The 22,862-nt window shown below is 36.3% G+C and overlaps 3 protein-coding genes across 3 annotated transcripts; 2 read left to right on the forward strand and 1 right to left on the reverse strand.

The window, feature by feature from the left end:
- Window positions 1–1,258: 1,258 nt before the first annotated feature.
- Window positions 1,259–7,740, forward strand: prodh2 (proline dehydrogenase 2). Its single transcript, XM_056770521.1, has 11 exons — window positions 1,259–1,373; window positions 1,509–2,011; window positions 2,166–2,356; window positions 3,660–3,786; window positions 3,952–4,023; window positions 4,485–4,565; window positions 4,673–4,816; window positions 5,303–5,469; window positions 6,858–6,968; window positions 7,073–7,161; window positions 7,236–7,740. The coding sequence occupies exons 2-11, from the start codon at window positions 1,775–1,777 to the stop codon at window positions 7,430–7,432; spliced, it is 1,416 nt and encodes a 471-aa protein (XP_056626499.1). The 5' UTR covers window positions 1,259–1,373; window positions 1,509–1,774; the 3' UTR covers window positions 7,433–7,740.
- A 1,954-nt stretch (window positions 7,741–9,694) lies between these two features.
- tbx6 (T-box transcription factor 6) lies at window positions 9,695–15,351 on the reverse strand. The gene is made up of 8 exons (XM_056771863.1): window positions 15,282–15,351; window positions 13,537–13,747; window positions 13,117–13,384; window positions 12,307–12,450; window positions 12,094–12,164; window positions 11,927–11,988; window positions 11,449–11,719; window positions 9,695–11,363 (listed from the first exon to the last, which is right to left on the reverse strand). Exons 1-8 carry the CDS (start codon window positions 15,349–15,351, stop codon window positions 9,695–9,697), a joined length of 2,766 nt encoding a protein of 921 aa, XP_056627841.1.
- A 3,511-nt stretch (window positions 15,352–18,862) lies between these two features.
- Window positions 18,863–22,619, forward strand: gdpd3b (glycerophosphodiester phosphodiesterase domain containing 3b). The gene is made up of 10 exons (XM_056772203.1): window positions 18,863–19,209; window positions 19,579–19,621; window positions 19,706–19,841; window positions 19,939–19,984; window positions 20,657–20,775; window positions 21,603–21,692; window positions 21,812–21,945; window positions 22,113–22,172; window positions 22,305–22,356; window positions 22,476–22,619. The coding sequence occupies exons 1-10, from the start codon at window positions 19,065–19,067 to the stop codon at window positions 22,617–22,619; spliced, it is 969 nt and encodes a 322-aa protein (XP_056628181.1). The 5' UTR covers window positions 18,863–19,064.
- The last annotated feature ends 243 nt before the right edge of the window (window positions 22,620–22,862 follow it).

Genomic DNA, 22,862 nt, shown 5'->3' on the forward strand with positions numbered 1-22,862 from the left:
TTGTGTCGATGTCCCAATATTTATGGACCTTACTGTATATGCATGAGATATGGGTGTACATATGTGCATAGTCTCATAGTCACGGAATCACTCCGCTGCAGATTGCTTTGAGTAGTTTCACATCAACTTTTGAAGTGGGTCTGTAGGTGTGAGGGATTTTAACTTTTGCTAGCTTTGTTTGAGGACATTAGCACTATTTCAGTTAATGTTTAAGGCAGTGGTGGGACACAAATGACCAAACAGAAGATGTTGTGTCATTATAACAAACTACCACACAGTAATTAAAGTAATGTGTAAGCGGAATCAGTTTTATAAAGCTGGTTAATCAGTACTGACAATTTCAGAATATTACATTACCAGTGCATTAGTTTTGCTGCTTGTGCAAACACAGAGCTAGGATTAGTATGTGCTGATGTTGCAAGTTGTATTTACAAGGGAAGACTTTTCAGTGCTACAGCCTTTGATGTTAAAGGAATAACAATGTTCTGTTGCTGATGTGTGAATCATATCAAAACAAAAATATAAAAGGTTGCACGGCTGATATAAACAAACAGGAAATCTTGGTATTTCATAAATTAATAGTCTTGTGTAAGGGGCTACTGAGTTATGAGGTTGTCCATCATATACCAAACACTAAATGGTGTTTAATGATGTAATGTTTCGAATAAATCAAAAATCTGGTTTATTCCAGTATTGTAGAAAGTTTAGTTGGTTTGGGAGTAAATTTTTGACTGTTCAGGACGCAGTTTATTATGGCCTTTTCTCTTACACATCATTCTGTTCAACACCAAAATCTGTCTCCTTCCCAGGACCCAAGGTCATTTTGACACCTGTTCTGTTCTCTTGCTTATTGTTTTTATAGCAGTTTACCATTTAATTGATTCATTTGTATTACCTCCCTCTATTTTTCCACACATCACAATAAATTGAAAATAATTGGGCTTTGTTTTTTTTTTGGTTTCAAAGCATAATGGTGTTGGTTAAAAATCTGATACAATTATTATTGATGCCTCGCTATATTTTCTGGATACTTTTTATTTATTTTTATTTTATTTAAATAAAATAAAAAATCCAGAAAATATAGCCAGAAGAATTTGGCTTAGTTTTTTTTTTGTTTCAAAGCATAATGGTGTTGGTAAAAACACTGGATATAATTATTATTGATGCCTTGCTTTATTTTCTGGATAGATGGGTTACTGAAATTTTGTCCCTTAACCTTTCCGTCCCAAGGTTCAGACTTCATGTCAGTGATTAACCAGTAGACCTCCCCTCTCTCTACCCCATTTACGTTCTCTCCTCTGCCTGTTTATTTGCATTAAAACTTGGACACAGCCATATTATTGAAAGATACTTTTATGAAAGAGAATATTAAGGTAAGAGAAATGTATGTTTTCTGTGTTGTTTGAGACCTCAGTAGTTATACTACCACTGTGGCTATATAGTTTTAGGAAATTGGACCAAACTGATTAATACCATTTATTTGGCCTTTCTCCTTCATATGCTTGCAGGTCATTAATGTGGCTGTGTGGAAACACTTTTTGGTAGCCTACTTGTACGTGTAAGTGACTGTATGAATTTTCCATGTAAAAACAACACATAAACAGTTGACCTGTTTGCTGAGCAAGCACAGGAATTACCCAAGCTGAGATAAAGAGCTAAAATTGATCACTCCTGTGACTGTTTGGATTAGAAAATCTGGGATCTCAGCTCCCTATTTTAGTTGATTGAAGGCCTCGCTTACTAAGCATCTTGAACAAGTGTAAGAACATTGATTATGTATACTCTTCTTCGGCCACATGTATTACATCGTTTCATGTCACTGCGGCACATGAGCATGGCTGAGCCCCAATCTCTGCTAGCAAAGCGTGGTGTTCGTGACCCTTCTGCGCCCGGCTTTCTTACATTTGAGGACTCACGAGCGTTTAAAGTGAAGAGTTTCTGGGAGATCATCCGAGCGCTTGGAGTCTTTAGGCTTTGCTCGTTCCCTGTACTTGTTAACAACTGTGGTAAGGTAAGGCATTCACCTGCATGACACTGACAAATACATCCTTCATCATTACCTGGTCCACACATGAATTACGATAGAGTACCAGATGAGAGGCACCTTGAAATTAACCACTTGAATGCGTCAAATAAATGCATTTTTCTCTTGTTCTTTCTGTCAGTTAATGACCTTTACAAAGATGGTTTTGGGTGAGCGGGCTTTCTCAATGATCCTGCGTCCATCTGTATACGCACAGTTTGTTGCTGGTGAAACCGAAATAGAGATAGCAGAGTCCATGCAAAAGATGAGCTCTCTGGGGCTCCGCCCCATGCTGGCCGTTCCTATTGAAGAGGACCTTGGAGAAAGCACTGGGTAGGATATTTGGATAACGTTGTGACGAGAGTTCAGCGTTTTAAATCTTAATGTTAAATAACATTATAGTGTTGGATTTGATCTTTTTTTTGAAGGGGTCTTTATTGGGATCCAAAATGTACAAAGTACTCTGTCCATTTGGTGCTTTTTTGTATTGCTGGCAGAGGAAGACAGTTAGCTAAGATATTTTAATACCAATAGTTCTAATATAAAAAAAAATGTAGATTTTGGAATAACTCATCTAAATAAGAAACAATGCAGAGATCCTGTACCTGTATTTTCACAGCCTTCTTTGCTCGTATTTACCAAGGGTACCAACAATTTTGTTCACGTCTCACTCTCTCTCTATATATATATATATACTGCATATACAGTCATGTCAAGAAGTAATGACACCATATTGAATTTTTCTGGGTTTCTGTACATAAAGTTTTGGCAGTTTGCAAGTCTGGAGCTTTCAGCTGCGTGTTAACACAATGCCAAGCAGGAACCACATCAGTAATGAACTTAGACAAGCAGTTGTTACTGCCATCATATTTGGAAGCATAATAGGGACCTTTCCAAACAATGTGAGGTCCATCGTTCTAAACTGCTGATTATTCACAAGTAGAAGATTTTCAAGACAGCCGTCAACCTTCCCAGGAGTGAACATCCGAGCAAATTCACCCCAAGGTCAGACCATGCAGTGGTCAGAGAAATTACAAACAACCCAAGAACAACACCTCAGACTCATGGTAGATTATGAGGTTTGTGACAGCACAATTGACCGGACAACAATGCCGTGTCTGGAATGGTTCAGAAGCTTCTTCTCTCTAAAAAAAAGAAAGCTAAGCTTTGCAAGCCTTAAGTATTCTAGTCAAATATGTGGCCATATATCCATCAGATAAAGCTTGGCCAGTATTGGGCATGCAACAGGACAATAATCTGCAACAAAATGACTGGAAAAGAAAAGCCTAGATCTCATCCGACTGAAATGATGTGGCGAAACCTTCATAAAACTGTGCACAGGCAAATGCCCACAAACCTAGATGAATTGAAGCACTTAAAAAGAGTGGGCCAGAAGTTCTCCAGGAATTGGGATACAGAAAACAATTAAAAAGTTATTGCTGATCTACAACTAATTCAATCATAGGGTGGCGTTACTTTGTCACCCATTGCTTTTCCATGTTTACCTATTTTCTTTAAATATTTAATGACACTGTATAATATGTCATGTGTTGTTGTTCATCAGAGGTTGTATTTACCCAATTTTAAGGCTCTATTGACACATATATCTGATACACTTTTCATGCTGCACATACAGGGAACGTCGATATGAAGACAACCTGGTGGCCATGTTGGAATGCATACACATGTCTCACAATAAAGGCTGGAGTGAAAATCCAATGATGCAATTGAAGATTACTGCACTCCTCAGCCCTGAGCTGTGTGTGGGTGTTTATTCTTGTCACAAGATTAAATTCATGTCTTCAAATTAACGCAATTAATGTCTCGTAAATTTGAGGTGGTATTGCTTTTGTTTTGTCAGTTTAATATTGTCACTCATCTTTCCACATATCTTATGTTATTAAGTTACAATTTATTCATTTTTCTAGGTTAAGCTGACCTCTCTGTTAAGGTCTGACCGATACGATCTAAACTTGCTTGTCAAAGCCATGGAAGGAGAGGTACAGATATTGGTTATTTCTTAATAAAACACCACAGCCGTGAACTTGTGTGTTATAGATTTTAAATGACGTATTGTTTTTATATTCAGTATATTTTATAAATGTGTTTATATACTCTGTAGCATCCCTATTAAATAACACTGATTAGATGAATTGAAAAAGACATCACAAATGATCATTTAGGTTTTAGTTTGTTAAATGTTTAGTTTCTAGAGCCAGGCTACATCAAAAAGGAACCTGTAGAAATTGGCTCATTCATCTATAGCTAACTTATACAATTGAACTTTATGGATATGTGTTATTTAATTAGTTTTCAGAATTGTGCATTTTTTTCCTAGCATCATCTTTCAAATCAATGTCTTATTCTTTACTGATCAGGGAGCAAAGATTATATCTGTCACCTTCATTTATATAGCGTTTAAATACCGATAATATGTAACCAGAGACATTTTATCCAACAGGAAATCACATTTTCTGGCCTATCAGAGAGTGAAAACACACACTTCCTATGTGGCCTTCGGAGACTTAACAAAATTGGAGAGGTACCATTATTTGTAACGGATAAAATCAGTCACAAGGAATGTTATAATTTCAATGCTTAAGAAATCAAAGTATGTCTTACTCAAATGTCCTTTAATGTTTATTAAAGGCCAGCGCTAATAAAGTCCGTGTTCTGGTGGATGCTGAGTACACTTATATAAACCCTGCACTTTCACTCATTACCATGGCAATGATGAAAAAGTTTAATCAACAAAGTGCCTGGATCTGGAACACATACCAGTGCTATCTAAAGGTTGGTATATGTACACAGCCAAAGAATATGTACATTGTGTCTTTCCTAAATTTACTCTTTCACAATTAATTTTCCTCCATGCTGAAAAAAATTGCTTAAACAAGCCTTGGCCTGTTTGACTAAACTAACTGGCCGCTCAGTTTGGCCAAAATGGTATTCATGTGTTGTAGTCTTCTAAACTAGTCTAGTCTTGACAGGCTGGGAAACCAACTAAAACCAGCAAACAGGCTTAGGTTTGTTTCTTAAGACAAGCATGAATTGTATAGCTTGATCTGGTTAATGAATATATGATATGGGTTCAGGCATTAAACATTTTAATGTTGCTACTCTAGTTGACCTTCTCATTAAAGTGGCATAGAAGCCTGGTAGGGATCAGCAGGCTAAATGCAACATCTTGTAGGCAGATGACCATAAATGCAGGTCCAAAAGCACATTGTAAGCCTTCCATTGGTTGAAGATAGTGTTGGTCTATGTGTTTGCCTGCAGGAATCAAGGAATCTGTTGTATGATGCCGTTGAGACATCCGTTGATCAGGTGTTCTGTCTTGGCATTAAACTTGTCAGAGGGGCTTACATGGACAAAGAAAGAATTTTAGCTGAGAAAGAGAAGCGTGCAGATCCAATACATGAATCATGGGAAAATACAAATGAAAGGTGAGTCCAAATAATACTTAACATTAAACACATCCTATTCAAGAATTTCTTTGATTGCATGGACTTTCTAAAATGATAATGATAATGAATAACTAATGCAGCCATTTTACATCGAAGACTGAAAAAAATTAAAGAATTGGTGTGTAGTTTTTGGAAGATCTATTTGCAGAAATGCAATATAATATAAATTATTATGTGTTCATATGTTTATAATTAGCTTACATAATGAAGCGTTATGTTTTTCTTACCTTTGAATGAGCTATTTCTATCTATATTAAGGAACCATTTCAAAGTACCAGGTTTAACTACAATATTGTGAACTACTAACAATATGTCAAGTGAAAATATTGTTTTATTTGCAGAAGATGAAAACTGGAGAAACAGGTCATAATAACAGAAATGTTGCTCTGTATTTGTTTCAGACCTCAAATACATGCAAAATACTGCATAGAAATCAAGTTATTTTTGAGCAATACAATAGTAATATGTCTACATGTGTTTAGGAAAAGTTTGACAATAATATTTTTTATCTTTATTTTTTAATATTTTTTATTTGTCTCGATTTTTTTACTTGGCCTCAATTGCTCATAGTTTTCATGTGTCTTGTCATTCTGTCAGTCTTTCACATTACTTTTGGATGACATTGTCATTCCTGAAGTTTGATTTTGTTGAAATTCAACACACTGGACTTGAATGGCCACAACACATCTAGAAATGCTGATTAAATGAAAATTTGTAATAGTCTATTGTTATATTCTGTGGCTGTTATATACAGTATTATATATTTAATATACTGTATAAGTATATATACTGTATATACAGTATTTATATATTGTAGTGACTATAAAAAGTATTCACCCCCCTTCTTTTTTTCTATTTGTTTATGTTGCTATCTTATGTTAAACTAATTCAAGTTACTTTTGACCACATCAATCTAAACATAAACCGTAATGGTGAAGCAAAAAAATACAGATATGTGACAACTTTGTAAAAATGTAAAAAGTTAATGTACAAAAAGTATTCACACCCTCAACTCAGTTCTGGGCATAAAGTCTTCTTGGGTATGATGTGACAAGCTTTATATATCTGCATTTGGCAATTTTCTGCCATTCTGCTCCTCAGATCCTCAGATCCTCTCAAACTCGGACAGGTTGGTTGGGTACCATCAGTAGACAAACATTTTCATGTTTCTACAGAGATTTATTCAATTTATAAATTTGCAAAGTTGTCAAAAATCTGTTTTTGCTTTGTCATTGTGGTGTTGTTATTTGGCATAAACAACTAAATGTGGGGGAAAAATGAAGGGGGAGAATACTTTTTACATTCACTGTATATACTTTTTGAGACCACAGTATTTTAATGTCTAAACTTTTGTGCAACCTGTGTAGTTATAATGGATGTCTGGACATTATGCTCAACCTCATTCGCGAGAAGCCTGAAAACTATAAGATAATTGTTGCCACTCACAATGAAGAATCAGTCAGGCGGGCAGTGACACGGTAAACCTTTGCACAAACTGAACTTTACTGATCTAATCATTACCAGCAATCTACAGTAAGACCCCAGTATAGTGTGTGTAACGTATTTATTTCTGTTTTTTTAGAATGATGGAGTTAGGAATTGACAAAGACAGTAGCTCTGTCTGTTTTGGTCAGCTGCTTGGAATGTGTGACCATGTGTCTCTCACTCTTGGTAAGAAGAGGGAATCGATCGCCCAATAGTCTTCATTTTAATAACAATGCATTGTATTTTTTTTCCCATTTCAGCTCAACATGGTTTCTCAGTTTACAAATCAGTGCCATACGGAACAGTGGACAACACGCTGCCATATCTGGTCCGAAGAGCTCAGGAGAACCGTACTGTCCTCCAGGGCATCCGTAAGGAAAGAGACCTACTGAGACAAGAGCTCCATCGCAGAATCAGGGAAAAGATCACGGGGGCCAAAACAGATGCTCAAAAGTAAAAAAGAGCGCAAACACATAGGATTGAAATTGAAAAGGCAGTGTAAAGAAATACCTTTATATATTTTCACTCTTGTGAGCTCAAATTCCTGTAAATTAAAAAGTACTTTGACAGTTTAAATACATATTAGCAAATATCACATTAGAGAACTATTTTATATTGACTCAAAACACATTGGATGGTTTTGGACAAGATTTTTAACTCTGATGTAACAATTTATTCCTAAAATGCTGAAGCAGATCAATTTAAACCCTGTACAAGAGTTTGTAATAAGCCATGTTGCAGTTTAATAAATACCATTTCTAGGTCTCCATGTCTTATTTTAGTAAAAAATACATCGAACAAAAAACAATCTGATTTGGTTGTCAGCAACATTTACATCAAATAAAATATATTAAATCACATATCAACATTTTGTACTTCTGTCTCTTCCTATGTCGTTAAGTGTTGTGCTGTTTACATGACCTTATTTTAAACTCTTTGTCTGTCTATTACCAAATGGAAAGGGGAAAGACAGAATGAAGGTGGTGTGGTTTGTTGAGGAAATTGTCACCTAGACTTCAATGACCCTTCCTTTAATGAGTACTCACTCTCGACACCTGCTAATGAGCAAATGCCACAATTGTTTTAAGGAAAACATTGAGCAAAGTTTGTTTCTTTAGGTTTTGAATACAAAAATGAGGAGAAAATATTTTTCTGGTGATGACAGAACTGCATGTGGTTACTCTGCTTTCACACATGTTGGAACGGACTTCAGTTCACTTCAGTACAAACTCTTAAAGTCAATTTTCCGCAAGCCTTTTTTGGGCATTTCAAAACACTAAAAATGCTGCTGACCCAGTACAAGGGAAGAATGGCAAGCAAGGAAAATCAATTTAATTTCACAATAAATCTGCATTAGATACCCAACCAATTGTGAAATGTATTCCTTGATGCCTTTGGTTTCCCACAACCCTTTGCATGTAGACCAATGTAGACCAATTACAAAGAGTGAATTCATTTTAAAAGGTCATCTACTTTTTTAATGTATTAAATGATCTCAGAAATAAACCCGGTGTTTTTTTAATATACATTTGATTTTGTTTTAAACTTTTTTTATCCTAAAATGTGGCATCATGATGCCTTGAAAAATAGGCTTAATTTGCGTGTGGGACAGGCCCCATCATTTTTTGGAAGAAATTAAGAAATGCTTGTGGTTGCGGAAGGTGTGTACTGTTTTTGGACCATTAACATCTAAAACTTGTGGAAAATGCAGGACGTGCCGCTTTCTCAACCCCCGTTGCTCACACTCATAGGTTATATTCTTTTCCAGAAACGAGGCCAGTATGAAATGTGTTCATCATAGGCGCTTGCAGCGCTTGCTTGTGCATTCAGTGTTCAAGCATTAAAATGCGTAAACCAATAAAAAAGTGACATTTTTAGCCAAGGCCAAGTGACCTTCCCCAAATGACAGTTTGGGAACCACATTCTGTGAGATCTGTAGTCGAAAATCAGAGGAACCATTGGACAGACCGTACATATATATAATAAATATTCTGAACAAATTATTACAGAAACAATTTATAAAAAAAAAATGTTTTTGTCATCCTTGTCATCACGCCACTGTGGAAAAACTACCAGAAAGTTCTTAAGTACCCTAATGAATTTTTTTTTGCAGATTTGAAATGTCAGTAGTTTTTCTGTAAGGGGTACTTATACTGTGCATTGGTTTTGGACACGGCCCTGGAGGAGTAGCGGTTGAATTAATTGAAATACAGATAAGGGAACATTTTGTATTGGCAGATGACATTGCATTAAATACAAAATTATGTTCACTTGTTTATCCAATATTTTTTATAAAATGAGTATGCTATTAGAATTTGAGAATAAAATGTATCAAACCAATTTGATAGTATTATATATAACTTACAAACACAATAAAAGAAAAGTTTCCCCATACCAATCTCATACTATTTGCCTCAAGATTCCTTGTGTTGAAGAAAATAATATTTAAAAAAATCACACATTTTATTTTGTAAATTCAGCACAAACAAGGACATTAAAATGTACAACTTTGTTTATTAAAGATTAAAATAAAGGTTAACTATAGCTACATATCAGAATTCTATAACAAACAGTAACACTACAAACAGTTAAAATACTTAAAATTTTCAGCTACAATAAAGGTCCAAATTTTAACCAAATTCACAGTGCTTTCATAATTTTCAGACCAATGGCTTGGCCATGAAATCTTGGTCATGTTAATGTCATTTATTGTTTATTGTCAGAATACTCCTCTTCCTCCAAGATCAAAGTAAGACCCCTGACCATGAGCATGGGCATGCTGTGGCTGCCTATAAATATGCCTGAGAGGTAAATGCAGCGAAGACCGTGGGTCCTGGCAAAGACGCAGTGAGTAGGCAGGAAAGGGGTTATAAAGGGATGGGGGAGCTGAAGAGGAGAGAGAGGTATCCAGAGGAGGGAGCAAAGAAGGGTGCAGTACCATATCTGGTAGATAGGGGGCAGCAGAATTCAGTTGTGAGAAGGTGCCTATCTCAGTGGGAGCAACAGCAGGGTATGCATTCGTAGAGGCAGTGCATTGTGGATGGGCTGAGGGGATAGAAGGGTGCACTAACTGAGAGGTGTTTGATGGCTGAATGGGAGGAAAGGACTGAGATGAGATCTGAGAAAGGTTTGCGGCCTGGGGTGGAATGTGAGGGAAGGAGGGATTAGGGTATGACTGTGTAAAGCAAGGTTGAATTTGGGCAGTGTTAGAAATTGCTGTGTAACTATGAATTGAGTTGGATGAGGGCAGAGCCATGCTCTGGAGAGGATGTGGACCAGATTGAATATGAGTAGAGAAGGGGTAAGATGTGTGGGATGATGGAAAGGGGTTTGACCCAGGAGGGTTGTGTTTAGATAAAGATGTAGGAAATGGCTGCATTGGGTATGCTGTGGTGGGCTGAAGTGTGCTGGAAACAGCTTGTATTGGACCTTGATTGATAACATTGGTAGGTGGGAAAGAAAAATGTCCAGCTGTTGAATAAATTGGATTTGGAACTGCTGAGAGAGTGCTCAGACCTGAGGTATATACTGGTTGGGGAAGTGGAAAAGAACAAGCTGCTGGATTTTGAGTAGGTTCCGCAGTATTTAGGTGTAGACTATGATTCTGTTGAACAGAGGCAAAGGGATGGACAGTCATGTCTGAATTGGAAGGAGTCATCATGGTGTTAGGGGTAGACTGTGCAGAAGGAGGAAATGGAAAAGCAGTTGGAGTCATGTTTGGGTCAGATGGGGTGGGATTGGTGTTAGGGTTGCACTGTGGCACAGCTGGGAAGGAGAGAGCAGTCTGGGGTAGGCTTTGGCATGGAGGAGATGTTGGGTCACGATCGGTTGAAGACTGCATCGGTGGAAAGGGAAAGGATGTTTGGGATGAGTTTTGAATAACCGGGGTTGTTGTTGCACTGGTGGAGCTTAATCCACCATCATCTACCTGATTTTGAGTAGGGTCAATAGTTAACCCAGAACCTTGACAAGAGGAAGATGGAATAGACTGGAAAGTTGGATTTGTAGGTGTATGAGGACTAAGGTTGTCCTGGGATTGATCTGATGTCAGAAGAGAGCAATATGATGAAGAGGGGAGAAGATGCGAAGGAGTGGAGTGAGAGATAGAAGGGTAAGAAGAGCCAAGAGGAGAGGTTGTAGAGGTGGGGATAGTTGTGGAGGAAATTTGAGAATTATAATCTGATGAAAGCATAGAGGAATATGTGGACATAGAGGGTGGAGAGGCAGTTGTGGAGGAGTGTGGAAGCTCAAGATCAGAATGATGAGTGGAGGACACTGCAGAATAGATGGAAGACGACTGAGGCATAGGTCCTGATTGTGCCGAGGAGCTGAGCTGGGGGGTTGGAAATCTTGACATGTATCCTGAATGGCCCATCATTTGACCAGACCTTTTAAAGTAGAGACATCATTAGTTAACATGCATCGAAAAAATGACTTTTGTGGAAAATTCATAAAGCAAGTTAAAGGACTTACTCATCCATCAGTGTGTTGTTTACATTGTTTTCTGAGGTTAGTTGTTGTTGGTTCTCCATTGTGGAGGGAATCTCAGACACTTCAGAAGTCAAAAATGCTTGACTGAGGACAAGTGGTTGGCCAGAGAATGTTTCTTCTGGCAGAGATGGTACGTCTGTGTTAAAACTGGAGCCCATAATAGGGAGGGCAGTGTTCATCATGGAGATGGTGGAGTTTGTGAGTTCCACAGATTGTGGGAGGAGCTCAGTGGAATCACAAGGGTCACAAGATTCTGAGGAAGGTAAGCAGAAAAAATACTACTGATTACAAAAGCTATATTTGAGTACTCAACAATACACTCATTGTAGAGATTGATGTGCATTGTCCATTTGGTTATAAATATTTCAGAGAAACTAACTTTGACGTTTTAGTTTACTTTGTGTTTATTTTGATAGGTTGTTGATTTGGAAGTCATTTTTCAAAACACAAATGTCCTCACCAATATCCAAGGAGTCCTCTTGATTGGATGTGATTTTCCTCTTTAACCGTGCCTCTCTTTGTCTGGGAAAATTGTAAAGAAATTGTCAAGTGTTTTATTCTCAATCCTGGTGTCAAGACATGTTTATGCAGGTAATTGTTATATGCATGGATCTGTTTTTGATTTACTTCTTGCAGTTCATTCCGTTCTCTCTAAAGCCTTTTGCGAAAGGATTGGAGTTGATCTTTAGGTCAGTGATCTAGGAGAAAATGTTTAAAAAATAAATATTTCTTAGAAAACACAGTGGAGGATAATTTGTATACATCATAATTTTCATTCACATTTGGATTATTTTTAAAGGTTAAATATAAATCTGTGTTATATATTTCACTTTCTTGTACCTTGGTGTTCTGATATGCAGTGACGGTAATAAACTGTGTTTCAGGAAAGGTGAAAGAGTGCTGAGCTCTTCCCCACATCAACACGTCTCGGGCCTCTATCACATGAATGCGTGGCTGGTATCGATGCAGTGAGTGGAGGATGACCTTTGTGAAAGAAATTGTTGGTAATTACTTGGATTTATGTCAGGAATATTGGTTCTCAGCAGTTCTGTGAGGTTCATTAGAATGTCATACAGTGCCCGCAAAATATAAGAATACTTTAGTCACATATTACAATGTATTAATGCCATGAAAAACCTTTAAATGAAGATGTTCTAGTTCATTGATTAATGAGTAACCTACACTAAAAGATATACGTGGATGTCACATGTACAAGTATCTGTGTCCCCAGTATATGAAATTATACTAGTCACATTTGAGCAGATGTAACCAAAGTTTAATTACACATTTGAATGTATGTGAGTTAAGGCATTATATAATAAATTGATAATGAATTATTGCAACATTTTTGGAAAGCAATGTTTCCTAATCCTGGTACTGGAGTACCACCAGCACTGCACATGTTCACACCTCTCTTATCAAATCTGTTTCAATTGATCAGCTCTTTAGTTAAACCTCCAAGACCTCAGAAAAGTGGGTCAGATTAGAGTGACATCAAAATTGTACATTGTTGGAAGTAGTCCAGGACCAAGATTGGAAAACACTGTTGTGAAGGTTACCTGTATGGTAATAGCCAAAATTGGCTTAAACTGCCATCACTCTTTGAACATTTTCAAAACATAGATGCATCATTTGAAATTTATTACTTACATATCCTTGTGCATCTAACGTGTTATTCGTGAGTTTGGCCCGGTGGAAGGATATGGTGCGATTCTGCCAGTGCTCTCCAGTTGCGGGTGAGTCTGGGTGGATAAAGACGCGGTCTGGCAACCGAGCCTCTGCTCCACCTACTACCTGCCAACTGTTGTCTTGGAAACGGTAGCGAGAGGAATCAACTGGTACAATATCTAAAAGAAGAATGTAACGCAGTGTTGGGTTCAGTCCTGACAGCTTCACGCGCAGCTGTGGGAACATTCTCCTGAGTATAGGAAAGGTTGAGAAAGAAAGTGAACGATAATGATCTTTCAACAATGAAAAGTATCGTAAGTAACTTGTTTTAAACAAATGACTAAAGTTGCACATAAATGAATTTAATAGTAAGTAGCTTATACTCCAAAAATAGGTTCTAACCTGCCCTTCTTTGTAACAATCATCTCTGTGCCAACTGAACTGAACTGTTTCCACAGTGATCCATTTTCAAGTTCCATTTTGACAGTATCCTGAGGATTCCCAGATGGATCGGCGGTGGGAGGAGGGGGCTGCAGCAGCCGAGGGGGAAGGCCACGAGCAGCCAGGTCGCACGTGTTTGGGTATAAAGGCACATGGGTAGAGGGCTCGCGATCTAATGGGCAGAAAGTCAGAATAAACGACAGTAAGAAGCCATAAATTACTTTTCTGTTGTCAAACGAGGTGCTTTTTAGGGGCCCTTCTTATGCACCTATAATCCCAAAACAACACTACATATTCATATTTAATACACATATTTGCTATTATAGTTCTTGACTAGGACTAAAAGTGAACTATGTTAGTACAATGCAATTTATAACTGCTCAGATCAGATGAACGTTCCACATAGCTATAGTCCCCTCCACTATTTTTGGCACCCTTGGTAAAACGAGTAAAGGAGAAAAAATAAATCTACATTGTTTCTCCTTTTGATCTTTTATTTAAAAATCTACTATATTCCAACATTTCATTAAAGTAAAACAATTTGAAGTGTGGGGAATATAACATTTGGAAAATAAAATTCTCTAGTACAACCTGGTCACAATTATTGGCACCCTTATGAGTATAATATCTCCAAAGTATATTCTCAATTGAAATTTACATTTAGCACACCAAGGTGACTAGAAACCTGATGTTGTCCAGTCATGACTTCTTGTTGCACAGGATAGTAAATATTAGTAACACAAAGCCCAAACCCCCTTGATAATTTATCACAATGGATAAAACCAAATGATATAGTTCTGATGTGTCTGAATTTTCTGCTCTCGTGCAAAAATAAACTCCACCATATTAATCTGCCATACTGGAACTTCAACCAGGACTGGGTTCTATGGCCATATGTAATTTGGCAGCAATAACACAAGATGAAAAAAATGCCTGATCTTTATTGTTGTGAACTTACTTTTATACCAGAGGTCATGGACATCTTGTTCAGATACATGGCATCATGTTTTATATCAAATACCAACTAACAAAAAAATATAAACCTGACTCGCTCTGCTAAAAGTATTATAAGGGGTCATGATCTTCCGTCAGCACAGTGGTTCAAAATAACATTAAAATCAACAAAAAATTTGTCACTGAACGCAAAACCAAGGTCCTGCCATTGCAATCCCAGTTCCCTAATCTGAACACTACAGAAAATGAGTGGGATGAACAAAAGATAAGAGAGCACTAACATTTGAAGGATCTTAAGAGATTCTCTATGAAGGAATGGACTCGGATGACATGCCATATCTTCTCAAACCTCGTCAGACATAAAAAACAGGCTCAGAGCTGTTTTTCATGCAAATGGAGGTTAAAGAAAGTTTTGAATACAAGGGTGCCAATAATTGTGACCAGGGTCATAACGAGATATTCACCCCACTTTAAAAAAAATTATTTGATTAAAATATTGAAATATTGTAGATTTTTTTAATAAAAGATCAAAAGGAGAAACTATGCAGATTTATTTTAACAGCCTTCTTTCAGCCATATTTACCAAGGTTGCCAATAATAGTGAAGGGCAATGTATCTATTCAAAGTATTGAAAAATGATGTTCTCAGCTCATGTGTATTTTCTAACTTCATCCACATCAATAAACAGAATTAAGACTCATTTAAAAGGATGCATAGTGTGTAAAGATGAAAAGATTTCAATTCTCTCTTACCTCTGTAAAAGCAGTCACCCAGTCTTTGAGGTCCCAGGGCCAAACTAGGGTACATTTCCACACCAAGCATTTGTGTTGGCTGATGTTCTTTTGATTTCTTCAAGTTAATCAAATCAACACTGTTCTCATTGACATTTCATAATTAAGTAAAACTCTTTAAATGGTTTCAACTAGCTTCTTTTCTATATGTTTCTAACGTCCAAAGGATGACTTTTACTTTCTGTGTCTTCTCTTCTAATGCCTCTCCGTTGGCCTTCTTGTGTATTATATAGGTGAGTGTATCTTCACACATTTACCAAATGGTGAGGTCTTCACACTTCCTCCCTCTTATTATGTTTCTCCAGGCTCAGCTTTTGGGCTAGCTCTCCTGGTCTTTAAACGCTGGTTAAATAAAAACAAGCTCTTTCTAATACACAGAGACTGGTTACAAACTAAAATGTTTTTTAACGACAGTGGAAATTTTGTATAACATGTCGTGTACAGTGTAACATCTCCAAGTCAATACAAAACCCTTCATCATTGAGATGGTTACTTTAATCTCACACTACTTTAATATTGTACTGTGAAAAATCTGAAGCTATTATTATTTATATACAAACCTATATTGTACGTAAAGACGTATGAGAAATTAACCTTCCTTGACCAATCCTTGAAATCCTGAAAGAGTAGCCGAAAAATAACCTTGTGGCCTCTTGTTTTAAATACGATTTTGACTATGATTTTCTATTTATTGACTGCGATTTTGCCAGTGTCTGGGAATATATATGAATATATATATATTATATATAAATGGAAAATGCTTTTATTCAAAACTATAATATTTTGCACTACACCTTTTGTTTCGAACAATCAAAAAGGCTATTTAGATTTTTTTTGATTTTACATTATATCACAACTACACAACAAAATAATATAAGCATTTTCTTTTTCTTTTATGAGACGTTTGATCGAATTATAATATAGATATAATTAATAATTTATTAGTAACTGAATAAGTAGTTCCCACTAAAGCGTTATGTGTTTCTTGAAAAACAACTGTCATCTGGTTTTGGTTCTTGGTATGACATAAAACCACAACTGTTAGCTGCTGACAATGACAATGATGTAAAATATGAACAAAACGAAAACGAATGCTTTGTGACTAAATGATACAATGGTGTGAAAAAGTACCCAAAGCCTTATATGGGCATGGATGGATCCCATGGAAAAAAACTGTATATTGTCTTATATTGATGTAATTATACTGTGTCAATGTAGTATCATATAGTATGTGGAAGCATTAACAATAGTAAAGAAATAAACTGTTGACTATAATTTTACTAAAGAGAGCATCATACACACTATATCTAGGAATTGTACTACCACTCACATAAGAACCATGGTATTATACTGAAGTATTTTTTCATGTAGGGTTGATGGTGAAGACAAGATTTATGTGACATAATATTAAATATTAGTCTATATTGTGTCAAGTTTAATTCAGAACTTGATCTTTAGTTCAATGTCTGTTTTTGCTCTCGGTAGGTGGGGAGGGGTGAAGGGATGGAACAGACAGTTTGGTCTTACTGCTACAGTTTGGTCACTAAGATAAACAAGGATTCTGGTACAGCATCCAAATGCCTTTTAAAAAACAACCCAAGATTAACATTTGGTTTTAAAGATGCTTCTTAGCATGCTGTTTCTTAAAAGATTTTTCACAATGTTGCTACTGTTGTAAAGTCAATACATTTAAATGTATTCAATTGGCAGACGCGTTGATAACTTGGACATAGGTCGTCATCTCAGTGAATAAAAAGATCCTTTCTTTTATACCTATTGTTGTTCATACAAATAAACTACATATTTAATCTTGGTTTTTGAAGATGTATAGGTTGTATTTCTGTAATATTATGATCCAGGGTAAATTTAAATGATCTTGAAAAATAGCCTGTTTTGGACTTTCTGACAAGACTCTTGCCATCGGATTGGCTCATTACCTCAACATTGTTGTTTTAGTTGTTGTTTTTGTTTTTTATTCACAGGAGCATGATAAAAGTAAGGCTTGGAGAGAGAGGAAGTGGAGGTGTGACCCCTTGTGTCTTTCTTAGAGGGGGGTGGATGTCATTACTTACCATAATGTTTCCACTAAATAGTTTACAGGGACTCCAAGGCCTAATGGCAACTAATGTGTTTATGATTGTCCAGGTGTGCTTCTTTCAACAACAGTAGCACCACCATCTCCATTCACATTACATGAGCTCTAATGGGGATGTTTAATGAAATTGTGGCATGTTTAAATATATTACAAATGTTGTATAAAAAAAGCTAAAATAAAATGTTCAAATAATATCTTTAATTATATACAGTATGTTAAAAAACGGAAGTGCTGCTGGACAAGTGTTTACATCTTGCGAAGTTGTTTTTTGCTGCTTTGCAACAGTGGCGAATGAATTGAATTTAACAACTAATAATGTAATTCACAGATCACCCAATCAATAAGAGGTGAGGACATTACAGATCAACACGATTTTATTTATTCATAGCACTTTTTTCTCAATAACATGCTTGACAGGTGTAGGCATAAATAACATTTCCTTCACAAACTTAAACTATGTATATACTATGCGAACCTACCAAAATGTATTTTGAACAATATGCAATATCGTTATGAAATATGTCACTTAAAGGGGGATAGTTCACCCAAAACTGAAAATTCTGTCATGATTTACTCACTCTCGGGTTGTTTCAAACCTGTATCAATTTCTTTGTTCTGTGGAACACATATAAAGATATTTGGAAGAATGTTAGCAATTTTCAGTTTCGGGGACATAGTTTGATTTAAAATGGCCTACTTTTGTTCTGTTGAGCACAAAATTACATATTTGAAGAATTTAGGAATGCAAACAGTGCTGGGGGACATTTGACTACCCTTTTAACTTTTCCTACTATAGTTGTCGATGATGTCCTAGAGCTGAAAATTGCTAACATTCTTCCAAATATCTTTCTCTCGGTTCATCAGAACCGAGAAATGTATACAGGTTTTGTACAACTTGAGAGTGAGTAAATGATGACAGAATTTTCATTTTTGGGTGAACAATCCCTTTTACACCCCCAATTGATGACATACAGTAGTTTAACATCACAAAACATGAGAAAAGTCACAAACATGTGACATTGTGACATCAGACCATATACAAAACCTGTGTCCCATGAATGTCTTAGAATCTATATTCCCAAGGCTTAAGAAGAAGTCTGGACTTATTGTGGTCAGAAAGTCAGACGTTTTGCTGTTCATCTGGTGCTTTTGAAATTGTGGCCACAAACCACTATAGTTCAGATAATGCATAAAACATTACAAATATTAACATTCCATTGAGAATATATATATATTTACCAAAGTTTTGATGTTTTTCTTTATGTGCTGTATGTTTTGCATTTTTTTATTTCAATGATAATATTTTAAAAGGAATGAGATTTGATGTCTGTTTGGGTCCATTGTTAAACCATATTTCCTTCATTTAGCAATCATGTTACGATAGTATTATATGTAACCACACACACCCTCGGACTCACACACAGATCATCTCATGTATGATCACATGCTTGGTTAGACCTGCATGAGATAAGACATGCAGTTCAAATAAAAGCATGTTGAAGAACAAGTTAAGTAGCTTACACCAAGGAGCTGCTGATAGATCTAGCACAATTGTTTGCTTTCTGGAGAAACAGACTTCAATAATTATACCTGATTCAAGAGTCAAAGTTCATTTTTTCAGGAGTTAACTAGTTACTATAGTTGCTAGAATGGAAGCGGTGTGTGGGATTCTTTTCTTCTTGATAGCAGTTGGAGTTTATGTCGCTTGTTCTCTATACCTGCTACGCAATCCTCTCATTATTCATAAAAGGAAACGACTGGAATTCTACTGCAGACACATTTCACACAGAGGAGGCAAGTGCCATTTTCACACTTCCTAGCATTTGAATTTAAATTTCATGACCAAATACCAAAATATTTTCTTTGTTAGATCGTAAAATCTTTGTTACATTTTAAAATGTGAATTCTGGATTCCTGAGAAACACACTATGAACCTTTCGTACATATATGATTTTAAAGTTACACTACATTTAGGTTCTAAAAGGATCCCCTTTGTATTTAGCTAATTAAAATCAGTTTTTGAAAACAAACGGTTAAATTGTGGTGTTATCTAAATGTGGTTTAATTCGAAACAATTCTTTCCATATTGTGACAGCACACCTACAGTCATTCTGTTAAATATGACAATGCTATGGTCATTTATTTTAAACACTGTTTTGTTAGGGTCTGGTGAGAAGATAGAGAGCACGATAGAAGCTTGTACACAGTAAGTTTCTTTTCTCTGTTTTCTTCTGTCCTCCTAAATCCCTTTTTCCATTTTAACCATTTAATTATATCATCATTGTCCTAGTGCTGTTGATGTGGGGACTGAGATGTTGGAGATGGACTGTCACCTTACTCTGGATGGATATGTTGTGATTTCACATGATGAAAACCTTTTAAGACAATCCGGATATGATCAAACAATATCATCACTTAGATTCCAGGTAGATTCTGAAATCCAAATCATTTAAATGGAATTTTATTGCTGGCTTATAGCTGGCCCACTGCACTTATTATGCAATAATTTGTCATTTGTTTCAGGATTTGCCTCTTTATGAAGAGAAACTTGAGGTCACATTTTATGCTGGTAAGTGTTATTTCTAGCTATTTTGGTTAACTGTTGTAAATAGAACATGTTTTTACATGGAAACATTTTTAACAGCATGCCCGCCCTTACCAGGAAATACATGAATTAAATAACCCTCTGGGTTTCACATTACATTTTACAGACTGAAATCAGTTACAGATGGGAATCAAACAAGAATGTTGTTTGATGACATGCATTTTGCATGTCATGAAATTCATGTGGCTATTCTGTAAGTGTATTTTAGCATGTGACCATTCGGTATATAAAAGCACATAAACACGAACTTAGATCTGCTTATAGGTTGATGAATATATTGTAAATGTGTCCTTCGGTTTGAAAGCAAAAATGTTTAATTAAATCTAAAACTAACAATGAAGATTATTTTTTCTTTTACTACATTATATTATACATTTATATATGAATAATATAATATTCAGAAGTTGCTGTGTCACACCATATAGGACAGATGTACAGTATTTATCACCTACCCAATAAAAATAGCGATCCAACAGATAGTCACGCTATTGTACATCATATGAAACAACTCTATCTCTACTATTTATTCTTTAAACTGTATTATCTGTAATGCTGCTTTGCAACAATACAACATTGTGGAATGTGCTAGTAATAAATTTGAGTTGTAATTGACGCTAACATATTTCTGTCTATTAGGACACTACAGTTCAGGAAAGGACAGAAGGTTTGCATTACTTGAGGATGTCTTCCAAAAATTCCCCAACATGCCCATCGTTATTGAGATTAAAGAAAACAATGACTTGCTCATTAAAAAGGTGAATTTTACAAGCCTTATTTACTCTGCTGATGTTTAAAGAGAGTTACACAAGTTAGATGTCTTCACGGAGGACCCGGGACCTGTGCGGGTTCGGGTGAATATTCCCAATCCTTTTTCTTTGGGTCTCGGGTCTGTTTAAGTTGGAGAACACCCGCCAGCACTGTAAGCCATAGACTGTATAAAACACGGACGTAGTGTCCGTGATGTCACCTGTAGGTTTGAGAAGAGCAATTTTGAAGTCTAAAGTGGGTGCTATCTTGGCACCGCGTCACTCCCGGTTATTTGAAAATGTGCATGGGTTGAGCTGAGGTGCCTGGTTGGTAAAACCGGTCAGAATAGGCTCAGAGGCTAAATTAGAAATTAAAAATAGGCAAAATTTCTTGGGTCTGCACGAGTTCGGGGCCAACTTTCAAAACATTGAACGGGTACGGGTCGGTTCTGTGTAGCACAATCATGAAAATCAGATTTTTGACCCGTGAAGACCTCTAACACAAGTAAGATTCATGGATCTACGTCTTTTTTCTTACAAGCACAGCATCAACTGACAGTATTTTAGTATTATGCTTCTATATGAGATATGGGTCTTAAATATTTTTCATAAATAAAGTGAATGTTTAATAGAAATGTTGTTTTATAACCAAGTACTGACAATGATCAATGAAAATGTCCTATTTGGATAAATCATGTTATGCTTTATATTCTAGAACAACATGCCTTGCATGCTTTTCCTCTAAAATCAGAAAGCGCTGATTGGTAACAAAAAAGGCAAATTGAGGCAAACCCATTTGTACTTTAAAACTTGATTTTACTTTTATGTTGCTGTAGGTCTCGTGTCTTGTAAAGAAGTATGGCAGAGATGGTATAACAGTCTGGGCTTCTGAAAAATCGGACATAATGGTGAAATGCCAGAAAGAGGTGCAGTTTTTTTTCTGTTATAATAAACCATCATGGAATATGTAAATGTTTTAAATAGTACACAATATCCCCCAGCAAGATTGTGATTGATCTTTTCATGTCACTTGTTCTATTTGTAGAACCCACACATGCCCTACATGTTTACTATGAGGCGTGGACTACTACTTTTATTGCTCTTTTACACTGGGCTTCTTCCCTTTGTGCCTCTGGGTGAAAGTCTACTTATGTTCTACCTGCCCAGGATTATCAATAGGTTAGTCTATATAACCAGCAAACAGTCGAAGGACTGACATTTGGAAAAATGTACAACCCCTTAAACATTCCTTAAGGTGTTGGGTAATTTGAAAGTATTTGGAATTATTGTTATTATCTACACTTTGTGCTTGACTTAACTAATGAAATAATTGTGTGTTGTTTCAGGACTTATATTCCGGAGGAAGCCATTCTGAAGAATAGATTCATAGTGTATTTACTCGAGAAGTATGTGCAGTATTCTTCTGCTCTTGATGCTAGTGACATTCATTAAGAGATGTCTTCAACAAAAAGTAATAATTTGATTAACCGACACAAAATACATTAAACTCACTGAATGTTTTTTGATGCTTTATTCAGGTTGACTATGCGAAAATCCTTGTTTGAACATTTGATCAAGAGGGGTTTACAGGTGAGCATTTGACTTTTTGTAATGCATTTCTGAAATGGTAAACCTGGCACTATTTTGTGCAAATACTAGTACATGATCCACAAATCTAATACAAAGCAATATCTAATTTTGCTTCCCAGGTGCAGCTGTTCGTGTGCAATGAGGAGAGTGACATGGCAGCTGCGTTTTCTATTGGAGCCACAGGTGTTATGACTGACTACCCCACCGTGCTATCAAACTACATTGCAAAACACCCTCCCCCTCCACCTCCCACTGTTTATTAGATTTTTTTAAAGCACACAAAACACTGCATTACCATTGGATAAATGGGGGATAATCAACGACTAACCGTGCATTTAAGGATTTTAATGCACAACATGGAGACAAAGAACCACCCAACGGCTAGCCGTGGATTATCCCGCTTATACCATGGCAATGTTAGTCGCTTTGGTTAAAATATGTAATATGTAAATATGTAAATGTACCCACTCGTTGCTTAAGAATATGGAGTTTTTTAGTCCCAGTCC

The sequence above is a fragment of the Triplophysa dalaica genome, chromosome 17 (assembly GCF_015846415.1).
Source record: "Triplophysa dalaica isolate WHDGS20190420 chromosome 17, ASM1584641v1, whole genome shotgun sequence".
Lineage (NCBI taxonomy): Eukaryota > Metazoa > Chordata > Actinopteri > Cypriniformes > Nemacheilidae > Triplophysa > Triplophysa dalaica.

Excerpts from the sequence above, each read along its gene's own strand:
- prodh2 (XM_056770521.1), top strand. The coding sequence starts at position 1,775 with ATGTATACTCTTCTTCGGCCACATGTATTACATCGTTTCATGTCACTG. Across the intron at positions 4,817-5,302 it reads CATACCAGTGCTATCTAAAG|GAATCAAGGAATCTGTTGTA; the intron begins GTTGGTATATGT and ends GTTTGCCTGCAG. Across the intron at positions 7,162-7,235 it reads CCATGTGTCTCTCACTCTTG|CTCAACATGGTTTCTCAGTT; the intron begins GTAAGAAGAGGG and ends TTCCCATTTCAG.
- tbx6 (XM_056771863.1), bottom strand. The coding sequence starts at position 15,351 with ATGCTTGGTGTGGAAATGTACCCTAGTTTGGCCCTGGGACCTCAAAGA. Across the intron at positions 13,748-15,281 it reads GGGTGACTGCTTTTACAGAG|ATCGCGAGCCCTCTACCCAT; the intron begins GTAAGAGAGAAT and ends TCTGCCCATTAG. Across the intron at positions 11,989-12,093 it reads AACGGAATGAACTGCAAGAA|ACAAAGAGAGGCACGGTTAA; the intron begins GTAAATCAAAAA and ends CAATTTTCCCAG.
- gdpd3b (XM_056772203.1), top strand. The coding sequence starts at position 19,065 with ATGGAAGCGGTGTGTGGGATTCTTTTCTTCTTGATAGCAGTTGGAGTT. Across the intron at positions 19,842-19,938 it reads TATCATCACTTAGATTCCAG|GATTTGCCTCTTTATGAAGA; the intron begins GTAGATTCTGAA and ends CATTTGTTTCAG. Across the intron at positions 19,985-20,656 it reads TGAGGTCACATTTTATGCTG|GACACTACAGTTCAGGAAAG; the intron begins GTAAGTGTTATT and ends TCTGTCTATTAG.